The 12,768-nt window shown below is 43.9% G+C and overlaps 1 protein-coding gene across 1 annotated transcript in view; it reads left to right on the forward strand.

The window, feature by feature from the left end:
• Dnah7 (dynein axonemal heavy chain 7) overlaps positions 1 to 12,768 on the forward strand; it is a 195,148-nt gene that overhangs the window by 89,059 nt on the left and 93,321 nt on the right. Inside the window, exons 30-35 of the mRNA XM_013353465.2 lie at positions 3,001 to 3,249; positions 6,338 to 6,487; positions 7,587 to 7,769; positions 8,508 to 8,684; positions 10,553 to 10,684; positions 12,313 to 12,537. Coding sequence (XP_013208919.1) covers positions 3,001 to 3,249; positions 6,338 to 6,487; positions 7,587 to 7,769; positions 8,508 to 8,684; positions 10,553 to 10,684; positions 12,313 to 12,537 — 1,116 coding nt within the window. The remainder of the gene's footprint in view (positions 1 to 3,000; positions 3,250 to 6,337; positions 6,488 to 7,586; positions 7,770 to 8,507; positions 8,685 to 10,552; positions 10,685 to 12,312; positions 12,538 to 12,768) is intronic.

Consider the following 12,768-nt stretch of genomic DNA (forward strand, 5'->3'; position numbering starts at 1 on the left):
ATAAATAAAATAATATTAGATTAAGAAAAGTTAGAAAACAGTTAATTTCTATAATCAATCTGTATCATTTTCTTTGTCCGCAAGAGTCCATAGGAACATTGGATCCTTCTAAATGGTAGTTGCTAGTTCCCTGTGTGTAAAGGTTGAAGGAACCATGACAGGAAGATAAAAAAAAAAAAAAAGCTTCCACAAGTTGCTCCCATAGCAACCACGTTACATCACTTTGAAAGGAACTCTCCTTAGTGTTTAGACTTGGCAGTGCACATATCTTAATGGAACAAACCAACAGGGGAAGATTTCAAATGTTCCCCCTAAAGTCCGCCCCCCCCCCAATCCCCTTGGTGCTGGAACATGGAACAGATTTTGCAGGAACAAAAGCTGCGTTTTCTCCCAGAAGGTGGGAGTGTGTGTCATGGGATGTGTTCACATCTGGCAGTGTTTTCTGTGGAACAAATGTTTAGACAGCACTCTCTCAAGCAGAAGATGCTTGACAATTTCCTGCATCACACAGCTCCGGGTCCTATGAGACACACCCCCACCTACACACAACACCAGGCGTCTCCAGAGCTCTCTCACAGCGACAAGCAAAGGGATGGGTATGTCTAGTCTTTACCCAACAGGAGAGTCTAGGCAATTTTTTGGTTTTGGTTGTAAAGCCCTAGGTAACAAAAGTTTCCGAGTTGTCTGCTTCTTCTAGGGATGTGCTCATAGTACTTGATCACGGTCATGTGAATGGTAACATTATGTAGAGACCATTACATATAGACAGAGTTTCTGTCCCATCTGGTCCCACAGGCATTCATTCCCAAAGAAACACACAGAGGCTTATATTATATTATAAACTGTTTGGCCTATTAGCTCAGGCTTATTAGTAACTAGCTCTTGCAACTTAAATTAACCCATAATTCTTGCCTATTTTTAGCCATGAGGCTTGGTACCTTTTATCAGTGAGGCATTGTCATCTTGCTTGCCCTTTCTTCTTCCCAGAATTCTCCTGGTTTTGCTGCCCACCCATACTTTCTGCCTAACCACTGGCCAATTAGTGCTTTATTAAACCAGTCCAAGTGACAAATCTTTACAGGGTACACAAGCATTATCCCACAACAATGGCATTTCACTATCATTCATTCTTTATCATTTATGTCATTTACCATGACATACTCTGTGTGTGTGTGTGTGTGTATGTATGTATGTATGTGTGTCTGTATGTATATACACATGCCAGGGATCAAATGATCAGATCGGGATCTTAATTGCATTAAGCACGCCTCTACACTGAAGTATGACCCCAGCCTGGACCAAGCACTGCTGGCACAAGTATCATGTGTGTGATGCCAGCTTGGGTCACATGGCAAATTACAGGCCAGTCTGATACACAAGCAAAAGCCTTCCCATCTATATCTCCTGTTCCAAATGGCAATCGGGAGCAAGTGGTGTCATCACCCCATTGTATGATAAAGACACACAGAACAAACAGCCTGTGTGTGTGGCGTGTGCCTGAGGGCAGGGACTCTAGCTAGCCAGGCTGCACTCTCAATCCGTCTCTGCATAGCTGCCTTTGCTCCAAGGGAATTTACTGAATTAGATGAAGGAGTGACTAAATTGGCAGCTCAAATTTTAAAGTGTAACTCAAGCATATATGTAAATGCCTCTGAAATTTCACTTTCAGGTCCAGATTTTAAAAAATAGTCATTTCTCACACAAGTTGAGGAGTTTATAAAATAGGCTTACAAGTTTATAAAGGTTGTTTCTTAGACCTTGTAATTAGCTTTTTGTATTCATAAGCACTACATGAGGAATGACAAATCTTGCCAAATGCACCTTATGTGACTGTGTTAGCTTCCTAAGGTGGCTAAGGGGATGTCCTGCAAATTTGCAACACAACGCACTTGCTTGCTTCCAGTTCTGAAGCAAGAAGCGTGAAAGGAGAGTGTAGAGACCAAAAGGCATTGTCTCAGTTCCTGTTCTATAGCTGTGAAGAGATACCGTGACCACAGCAAATCTCATAAAGAAAGCATTTAACTGAGGCTGGCTCACAGTTCTGAGGCTTAGTCCATGATTGTCATGGCAGGAAACACGGCGACATGCAAGCAGACATGGTGCTAGAGACGGCTGAGAGTTTTACATTCAGACCCTTAGGCAGCAGGAAGAGGGAGTGATGCTGGGCCTGGCTTGAGTGTTTGGAACCTCCAATCCCAGCACCAGTGACACACTTCCTCCAACAAGACCACACCTTCTAATAGTGCCCCTCCTTAGGAGCGTTGGGGCCCTTTTGATTTCAAACCACCAGACATTTTTAGTTGTTCCTAGCCCCTGGTAGCTCCCTGCGATTCTGGATGTTCCCTGTCTGTTGGTGGCTTTATGCTAATTTCATGTGAATCCATTGTCTCATGGCCTTCTGCCCTGTGCCCAAGCATTTGTGTGTCTGTCCTTTCTATCTCTCAGATAGCATCTTCCTTACCTAGTGTGATGTCTTAACCATCTACATGTGGAAACACAACTTTCCATAGAAGTCTTATTCTGAGGCCCTGGGTAAACTCAAACAACCCATATACTACATGTATGTACTAAAATTATGTCTGAACTGACTCTTGTATATGTAGGCAGCCTGGATCATAGCTGACTTTTCAAGATCCAGTTCTATAAAAGATACTATATTCACTGACTTGGCTTTGGTTTAGGTCCCTGGATACCTGGTGCTCATGTGTGAGCGGGTCAATTCACGGGCTGCTGGTTCTCTTCTGGTGACATATTTGCCGCTTTTCACCAATACAGCAGTTCATAAGGTCAATAACCACATCATTTAAGGCTTCCAATTTTTAAATTATTTCACAAAACTTCAGGATATAAATTTTCTACCAGAAGACAAAGACTCGAACTGTTTCAGTAATCCCAGTCCCATCTATATTACATGCAGGTTTATAGTTGACTAATATAATACTATCTGCTGATGTCTGTGGACATAAATATATGCAATGTAAAATTCCCGTCCACTATCAGGGAATTACTTCGGATTTGTTTCCTGGGGTGAAGTTACCAAAGCCAGACTACAATGATCTGCTGGCGGCCATCAAAGACAACTGCGCCGAAATGAATCTGCAAATGACCAAATTCTTCTCCGAGAAGATCCTCCAGATCTACGAGATGATGATCGTGCGCCACGGCTTCATGATTGTTGGAGAACCGTTCGGAGGGAAGACCAGCGCCTACCGTGTTCTAGCTGGAGCCTTAGGTGACATCTGTGAAAAGGTACTCGTGCCGTTAATGCATCAACTGATCGGCGATTAGCTTTGTGCTAGAGCAGACACGCGGCTACTTTGAAATTTACTTTCCTTGGGGGCCGTGTAAAAATCACTACAAAGAGGAAATGAATCACAGATGATATAATGAGAAGGGAACAGCTGGAGAGATGGCTCAGTGGTTAAGAGCACAGACTGCTCTTCCAAAGGTCCTGAGTTCAATTCCCAGCAACCACATGGTGGCTCCCAACCATCTGTAGTGAGGTCTGGTGCCCTCTTCTGGCCTGCAGGGGAGATACGGGAGAATTTGACAGGAGGAGATGGATGTGTATATGATCATATTTCATTGCGCATGTGTATAAAATTCTCAAGAATAGAAACTTTTTTAAAAATTAGAAGGGCAAAATAAAGCAAGCAGTGAGTCCAACAACGCATGATGAGTGTGCCACAAATCTGCCATTCAGTCCTGGATTGTTTTTCAGTTAAAGGCAGCTCATTTTTTGTTTAATTAGTTTTAAATTGCATGTGCATAAGTGTGTGTATGAAGTATACATACATGCATGACTACTCACATTTTTTTGGAATTGTATTTTATTATTTATTTATGTGCATGTGTGTGTGTGTGTGTGTGTGTGTGCTGTGTGCTTGGTACCCTTAAGGGTGGAAAAAAAAGGGCGGCTGATTTCCTGAAGTTGGATTTGCTGGTGCTTGTGAGTCATAACACATGGGGACTGGGCACCAAACCCCAACCCTCTGCGAGAACAGCAGGCTCTTAGCTGCTGAGGAGTCTGCCGTCTCTTTGAGATGCTACACAAAAGGGACTCCGGAGCAGCCTTGCTCCTTCCCTCCATCCTCTTGAGCCCTGCAGGACTCTTCCCTCGTACTTCAGTGTGCAGAGCCCCAACGGGGCCTCTGATCATGACATCTTCACTGTGGAGTCTCTCTTCCAACGCACTTGTTGGAAGAACATATTTCTTGTTGCAAGAAAATATTTACTTGCCTTGTTTACCTTGGGTTTGCTCTGTCTCGTTTTCTTAACGTCATCTCTGTGTCCCCTCCGTGTGCCTGTAGCTCCAGCTGCATTCTTAAGACACAGTTTTCATTTCTGTAGGTTGATGGCCTTGACATTTAACCTTTTTGTTTACAAATTTTATACAATATATTTTGATCATGTTTTCTCTCCTCTGGCTCCTCCCAAATCCTCCCCATTTTCCTATGCACACAACTTCATCATCTCTCTGTCTCTCAAAAAAAAAAATCCCAAAATGAAAATCAAAACAAGAAAAAATGTGATACAAAAAAAATACCAAAACAAAATCAAACAAACAAACCCACAAAACATAACAACAAAACCGAAACAAAACAAAAGAAAACAACAACAATATGGAGTTCATTTTGTGTTGGCCAACTATTCCTGGGCAAGGAGCTTGCCTGAGGGTGTGTTTCACATACCCAGTGACAAGCATCGTGGGGCACTTACTTTCCCTTTGCCAGCAGATATCAACTACAAATAGCTTCTCCGTCAGGGGTGGGAGCCCACGGCCACTTCTATTTTAGAGGGAAATCCAAGAAGATTCATATGTAGCGTCATAAATTGACACCCTGCTTCTTTCTTCCGCCTCCGCTTCTGTTCTCACGGTTCCTCTCTTCTTTTTTCCTTTCCTCTTGTTCCTCCCTCCCCTCTCTGCCTTCTTCTCTTACCTTCCCTGCGTTTGACTTGCTTGTGTTTTGCTCGTGCTACTGTTTCATTGTTCTGCCATCTAGTTGGTTTTTGCCACACACAAAAAAATCAAGTCTCTAACAGAACCAGGCACTGCTGAAGGGCTGATGGGCGTGCAGGTATGAGCACGCCCTCTGGTCTCCTGTGAAGTCCGAACGGTTCTTTTATTCTCTAGAAACCGCAAGAGCGAAATGGCTGCTTCTTTAGCTCCTCCCTGGCCTGTGGGCTAGACTCTGTCTTCAGAGTACGGTTGCCCATACTTCTCCATTGAGGAAATTTCACCGCAGAGCTCTTCCTGGCGCAGGGAGGAGAACAAAGGCGCCAGCTGAGCTTTGTCTTGTTATTTGAGGTGCTGTTTTCCACATCTGCTCTTTGATGTCCTGGTTTGTGTCTGTCCATTGCTCGGACGGGATTGGAAAGAACTGGGCTTGCTGTGCTGTTGTGCAGGGTTTTAAGGAAATGAAAGAATTCTGTGCGATGCTATAATGATGGGCACGTGGATAAAACCCACAGAGTAAACACTAAGTCAACCCTCAGTTGTGTATATGTTATATACATACACATGTAATTATATGTTCGTAATAGCGCATGTCCATACAGTCATTAGCGTGTGATGATAACAATGGGGGGGTAGCATCATCAGCGAGGCAGAGGAAGATTCGGGAAGCCCTGCACTTTCTATTTAATTTCCTGTAAATTTGAGACTGCTCTAAAATTAATTCCCTTAATTTAAAAACAAGGCTTATATGCCCCAAGGGTGCCAACATGTCCTATAATAATGCCACAGCACCAGGGTTCCGGTCAAAACAGGCTATTCACTAATATTAAGGTTTTGGCTCGGTGGGAAGCCTCTATCATGCCATGTCTTTATTTTCTCCCAGAGAACATTTTGTAGCAAGGGTCAGCAGATTACAACCCACAGGCCAAATGCAGCTGAATTCTATTCTCGGGATGCCAAAGAATTCAGAACGCTGATAACGGTTTCTGCAATTTTTTTTTTAAACTGAAAATAGAAGAAGAACCCGGAAAGCCTGCATCGTTTAGCGTGTAGGCCTTTACCAAAAACAGGTGTCAATATATTTTCTGTAATTTCTGGTTTATAAGAATGAACACCGTTTACTAATTCACCCCTGCGTATTTTGTTATTTTAAAAACAATGTTACAGCAACCTCCAAAACTGGACTTTTCAGTAGTTCATCCGCATTGCCAAGAAGATAGGAACAATCTCTTTTCACACAGCAACCCCCTGCTTTGGAACCCTATGAAATCTACCCCTTCCTTCTGGCAAGAAGGTGTTTTGATACAGTCCATCACGTTTTCCACGAGGAGAGAACGTATCCTTCAATGCAAATAATGTTGGTTTTCCTCTTTCCCTAAGGGACTTATGGAAGAAAACAAGGTCCAGATAACTGTTTTGAACCCTAAGTCTGTGACCATGGGCCAGCTGTACGGACAGTTTGACCTGGTGTCCCACGAGTGGTCCGACGGGGTCCTCGCCGTGAGCTTCCGAGCGTTCGCAGCATCCCCAGTAAGAGCCCGCCTTGCCCGCCTTCTCCAAAGGCTACGCTGTGTCTTGTGACCGCGTCTGATCTTTTTCTGAGTTATTTCCACCTAGACTTCTATTTTGACCTTAAGATGTTTATTGAGCACTAGGTTTTGATCCTACTGCACACACTGGCTTTGGGGGAGCCTAGGCTGTTTGGATGCTCACCTTACTAAACCTGGAAGGAGGTGGGAGGTCCTTGTGTGTGTGTGTGTGTGTGTGTATGTATGTGTGTGTATGTGTGTGTGTATGTGTGTATGTGTGTGTGTATGTATGTATGTGTGTGTGTATGTGTGTGTATGTGTGTACGTGTGTGTACGTGTGTGTACGTGTACGTGTGTATGTGTGTATGTGTGTATGTGTGTGTACGTGTGTGTACGTGTGTGTATGTGTATGTGTGTGTACGTGTGTGTATGTGTGTGTATGTGTGTATGTGTGTGTACGTGTGTGTATGTGTGTGTGCGTGTGTGTACGTGTGTGTATGTGTGTATGTATGTGTATGTATGTATGTGTGTGCATGTGTGTATGTGTATGTATGTATGTGTATGTGTGTGTATGTGTGTATGTGTGTGTGTCTCTCTGTGTGTATGTGTGTGTATATGTGTGTGTGTGTGTGTGAATTCATTCCATAGAAAGAAGAAAAAATTTGAGCATGGCACACAGAAGTCACTAACGCTACGAAAAACTTTCAGTAAAATTCATGATAAGAATGATCTATAAAACATGAAGAACAGGCAAATTTGAATGAGCTTTCTGTTTTCCCTGTCTGTAGCATTTTCATTTCTAATATTTTGAAAGCATTTCACATATATTTAGTCCCCGAAATACTGAAAAGATTTAACCAAGGTAAGATGTTATTGTTTTTCTTGTCCACGCCTATGTAGGCTTTTCATCTATGCTTGTGTGTGCGTGAGGTGAATATGTATGTGTGTGTGTGTGTGTATGCTTTATTTATGCTTTATTTAAAGGGTCCTTTTTATGTTTTCGTGGTAAGTTGACTCTCTTGGTCTTTTTAAATTTGGAGATAACATGACTAACCTGTTTGCTTCGTTCCATTTTGCCCTTTCCCCGTCTGTGTATTTAGACTCCAGACAGGAAGTGGTTAATTTTTGACGGGCCGGTTGATGCGGTGTGGATCGAGAACATGAACACGGTGCTGGATGACAACAAGAAGCTGTGTCTGATGAGCGGGGAGATCATCCAGATGTCACCGCAAATGAATCTGATTTTCGAACCCATGGATCTGGAAGTTGCTTCTCCTGCCACCGTAAGTTCGCAGCTTCGGCATCTGTCTTTGGATCACGCAATTTTCACAAACGTTTCTTTTCACTCAGCAGCTTTTCCTTTAAATTGGATGTCTTTGTACATTCCATCATGGGCGCGATCTGTGATCCTGAAAGAACAGGCATATCTGCTCATGTACCTTGACAGATTTAGTAATTCAGCTATTTTTCTCTTTTATCTGGGATCTTTTTGCAAGATCATATGCAAAAACCGAGATCATAAAATTGTATAAAATTCTTTGCTCCTATGAGGTTTCTATGAGGTAGGTGTCCTAAGTTATCTTAATGCCCAGCAAGAAGCCAGGTTTTGTGTGCCGGACTCCCTGCTCAACCTCACGGGATTCTGCTCCCTCCAGTGATAACTGCACTAGGTTTTCTACCATTATGGGGAATCTGACGAATCAACAAGAGGCTTCCTAGAGCCGCTCACTGAAGTCAGTCCATATGACAGGTGCTGCCTGTGGCCAAAGGAAGTTAATGATAAGGTTAGCAAAGGAACTAGTGATCTTTGTAACAACAACAACAAAAGAGAAATCCATGACTAGGTGCCTGGAATGAGGTGTCTGTCATGTGAGCCCCAACTTCCATCTGTAAGAAGGTACCCTCCAGTTTAGGCTCACCCATCTCCTTGAGAAGATGTCCCCAGATTGACCTCAAGTGACGACGGCCCCTTACCTGTCCTGTGAACAGACTTTGTTGCTAAGCGATGTGTGTCCTTCCAGGTTTCCCGGTGTGGCATGATTTACATGGAACCCCACATGCTGGGTTGGAGGCCACTGATGGTGTCTTGGATCAACACTTTGCCACAAACAGTCAGCGTCATTCAGAGGGAGTTCATAGAAGGCTTGTTTGACAGAATGGTCCCTGTTTCTGTTGAATTCATTAGAAGGCATACGAAGGTAAGAGAAATGGAAGTTTTAAGATTTTTTTTTTTAAAAAAGGAAAACCTGAATTAAATATATTCATTTCGATGTGTTTTTTAAAGCTAATGTTTTTTTTTTTTAGCAGGTTTGACAGGAGCTTTTTTTTTTTTTTCCATTTTGATTTTTTTTCCCTTTTTGTTTTCTTTGTTGCAATTCTTTTCTGTGTGACTCACACGGGCCTGGAGCCCAGGTTGGCCTGTAACATGCAGTCTCTCTGCCTTTGCCTCATAAGTGCTATGATTACAGGCATATGCCAACACTCTTGCTAAAACCTTAGCTCAGACTAAAATAAAAAGATGTGAATTCATACTGTTATTCTCGAAAAACATAAAAAGTGAAACATCTTAGAATCTGAGCCAGTGTTATTGGTGCAATTATTCTCTCTTAAAAACAAGCAAATCTGAACAGCGGTACCTAACCCTGTGAAATAAAATATCCAAGATGTTAACTCTCGTTTCTGGTGAGCAGTTCTATGTTTTATTTTCATGTGCATGTGTGCATTTGTTTTCTAAAACAATCAAATCCTTGGTAGAAGGACCATAAAGGGAATAGGGACATTGTGGCAAGCATGGCAAGGAAGAGCCCACAATATCTCGGGCAGTGGTGGAGGAATAGGAGATACTGGGTGTCCCCTGCGCTTTCAGAACCTTGCCTGGTACCTGTGTCTAAGACAAACAGGAAGTGACCATCCTCCAAACCATCTAAACAAGCATGCTCTGCCAAGCAGAATACAGCAGTTTGTGCTTGTGTACAGAATTTGTGTTTCTTTTTCCCTCAGATAATGTAAGTAAAGAAATGTCGTGGGCACGTACCTTGGCCATACAGCAAAACCAAACCTTCATGTAAATATCCCAACATCTGGTCTTTCTATAGAAGTTATGAATGGCTATTGCAGTAATAGGTGTCTGCCCAGGAGGGGCCCTTTGCGTCTGGGTCTCTTATCAGTTGCAATCCCATGTTAGCCAGTCCCGGTGTCTTCACGTCTTATGAGGCTGGGTGGCTCAGTAGGAAGCCTGCCACTTCTGGTCTTCAGAGATGACATCACAGGGCGAGCTTTCCCTTGCTAACCACCGAGGGGTGCAACTCTGAAGGCTGGAACAGAGCTGCTGGAAGGGAAGCTGGTGTTCTAGGAGCAGTGTGTGTTCCCTGGATTAGTTTATAAATTGTAATAATGACATGCCCCAGATTTAAAGCGCACCAGACATTGTGCAGACTCAGACATCTATCAAGGAGTCGAGTTTGATTTATAAGATTAATAATGGATAGAGAAACACATGTCAATAAATTTTTTTTTTAACTTGAGAATTTTTTTTTTTTTTTTTTTTTTTTTTGCTTGTGAGCTTTTACAAAAGGCGCATAGCGCCGGCAGCTGAGAAGGCTCAGTGGCGAGAAGCACCTGCCCTGTTAACCTCACAACCTGAGCTCTGTTCCGGACTCACAAAGAGTCAGACGTGACAGGTGCCGCTGAAATATCAGCATCTGTATGGCAAGATGGGAAAGAGTAAGACAGTCCCCCGACAGCTCCCAGGCAGCTAGTCTAGGCATAGAGAGGCCTCTAGAAGGTAGGAAAAGAAAGCCAACTCCTGGGGTACATGGGTACCCCAGTACCTGCATGTCACTCGTCCACGTCATACACTTAGCAGTAAAAGGGGTACCTATCACTGAAGTGTGACAGTCGCTCCAGGCAAGGACTGAACACGCACCTCAGTTTCCCCTCATAAACGGGAATCCCAAGAGCCCCGTTTCCGTGCCTCGTAGGCTTAATGAAGCTCTGTCAACAGGAGCTGCTGGCGTGCTGTTCCTTGGCATCTTGGTTTACAGGCGCTTCTCTTCTGATTCCTCAGGAGCTCTCTCCTACCTCAGACACCAACCTGGTCCGCTCCTTAATGAACCTCATAGACTGCTTCATGGACGACTTTGCTGATGAAACCAAACAAAAAGAAAGAAACGATAGGGAGACGTTCTCCCTGCTTGAGGTAAGACGGCTCATCGTTCTCTATGCCGTGCAGTAGAAAACCGCATCTCCCTCCGGCTTTCTCCAAAGCCTCTTAATCAGTGAGACCGGCTTGCTCCTGAAGTTGGACTCGGGGAAGTTGTGCAAGCCTAGGAGGGAGGAAGAGCCGAGCCCCAGATGCGGAGCCCTAGGGTAGTGCTAGCCAACCACACTGGTGGGATACATTGAGGTTTCGGTGACGGTCTGCCGTTGAAGCCACACGTCCTGGCAGCCGCAGGAGGCTTCTCCATCACTAACCGCCTTTTCCCCAAACTGGGACTTACTGTTTTTCGACTTTGACTTTTGTCCTTTTCGTACAGGAACAAGTTTATATTTTGGGGAGATGGGATGTATGAAGGTATATAACTATATTTGAGGTTGAAATTCTCGTTTATGTTTTAACATTGAAGACCGACTTGAAGACCTCCTGCATGCTAGGCCAGTGGTCTACCATCGAACGATATCTTAAGACGGAGAAGCAGACTGGAAAATAGTGAGAGGGGACGGGAGAGACGGGGCAGCGGTTCAGAGCACTTGCTGCTCTCGCATGAGGACCAGAGTTCGGTTCCCAGCACTTGTTTCAGGCAGCTGGAAGAAAGCTGCTTGCAGGGGCCGCTGTCAGCCTCTGTGTCCGTGTCCCACGCAGGCTCACGTCTGCATGTAATTTAAAACTAATAGAAAGCCATAAAAAGTAGTGACGTAGGTATCGACCTTAGATAGTTTCAGATAAAAAATACCCATATACTGCTAATGACAGTACTTCTAAGTTGGCCAATCCGTAGTTCTTACAACTTATATTCTATGAAAAGCAAGTTACCTTGTATTTTCGGGGCAAGTGTTTTCCGAAATAGTTTTCACATACGCCAGGTGTGCTATGCGGATGGGATTAAAGGCACAACCTTCCTTAGCATCGTTGTGGTTGTTCGTTTTAGCATTTAGATGGCGACTTGGCTGTTCAAGCAGGCACACTCGTACTGGATGCTTGTAGGATAGCAAATCCAGTTCATACAGTTAAGGCTGAGCTAGTATTTCACACAAAACATTAGAAATTGGTTTTGTCTAAACTCAACACATCTGCATCAAAACTGAAAGGCAAGTATGTCTGGGCTTCTTGGCCTTTCAAAGTTAACCCAATGCTCCTTGAAAGGTCAGGCTCCAGGATGAGTTTGAAACATGCGATTTATAGAATTACCTTTGTGCTGGGCGGTGGTGGCGCACGCCTTTAATCCCAGCACTCGGGAGGCAGAGGCAGGTGGATCTCTGTGGGTTCAACGCCAGCCTGGTCTACAGGAACTAGGTCCAGGACAGGCTCCAAAGCTACAGAGAAACCCTGTCTCGAGAAAACAAAACAAAACAACAACAACAACAAATTGCCTTTGCAAGATTTGCCTTGACTTGAATGTATGCTCCGTATGGCATTACTTTAAAGGTGTTAAAGGGCATATTTTGGGGGACATTAATTTTCACAGAATCCTTAGATGACCTACTATTTTCCCAGATGCTCACGTATTTCCTGCCAGAGATGTCAAGCTGGCTGATCTGATTTAAACCACACGGGTAGGCAGAAGCTTCTCTTTAATTGCCCTTTATCTTCTCTTCTCTCCACTGCAGGGCATTTTTCTGTTCTCATTGATCTGGTCTGTCGGCGCTTCTTGTACAGATGACGACCGTTTGAAATTCAGTAAGATTCTCCGAGAGCTAATGGAAGGTCCCATTTCAGACCTAACGCGGAATAAGTTCAAATTACAGAGTGGTACTGAACAGACATCCTCAAAGACATTAACAGTGCCGTTTCCTGAGAAGGGGACAATTTATGACTATCAGTTTGTCCCAGAGGTGAGTTCAGAGGCAGGATGCCTCAGTGCAGCCTGGCAGTTTCGGTGGAGACGTAGCCTGTAGTGGCTCTGGACGAGTCCCTCGCTGCTCACGTGAATAAGCAGCGGGAAATAGAGGAAGGTGTGCAGGCTTTGCAGTCAGACACCCTGAGTTTTAGTCCTAGGGAAATTACTTTCTTCCTGAACAGTCTTGGTTGGACAAGTTAATTTTCTTTTTCTTTCTTTTTTTTTT

This window comes from Microtus ochrogaster, unplaced genomic scaffold, assembly GCF_000317375.1.
Source record: "Microtus ochrogaster isolate Prairie Vole_2 unplaced genomic scaffold, MicOch1.0 UNK8, whole genome shotgun sequence".
Lineage (NCBI taxonomy): Eukaryota > Metazoa > Chordata > Mammalia > Rodentia > Cricetidae > Microtus > Microtus ochrogaster.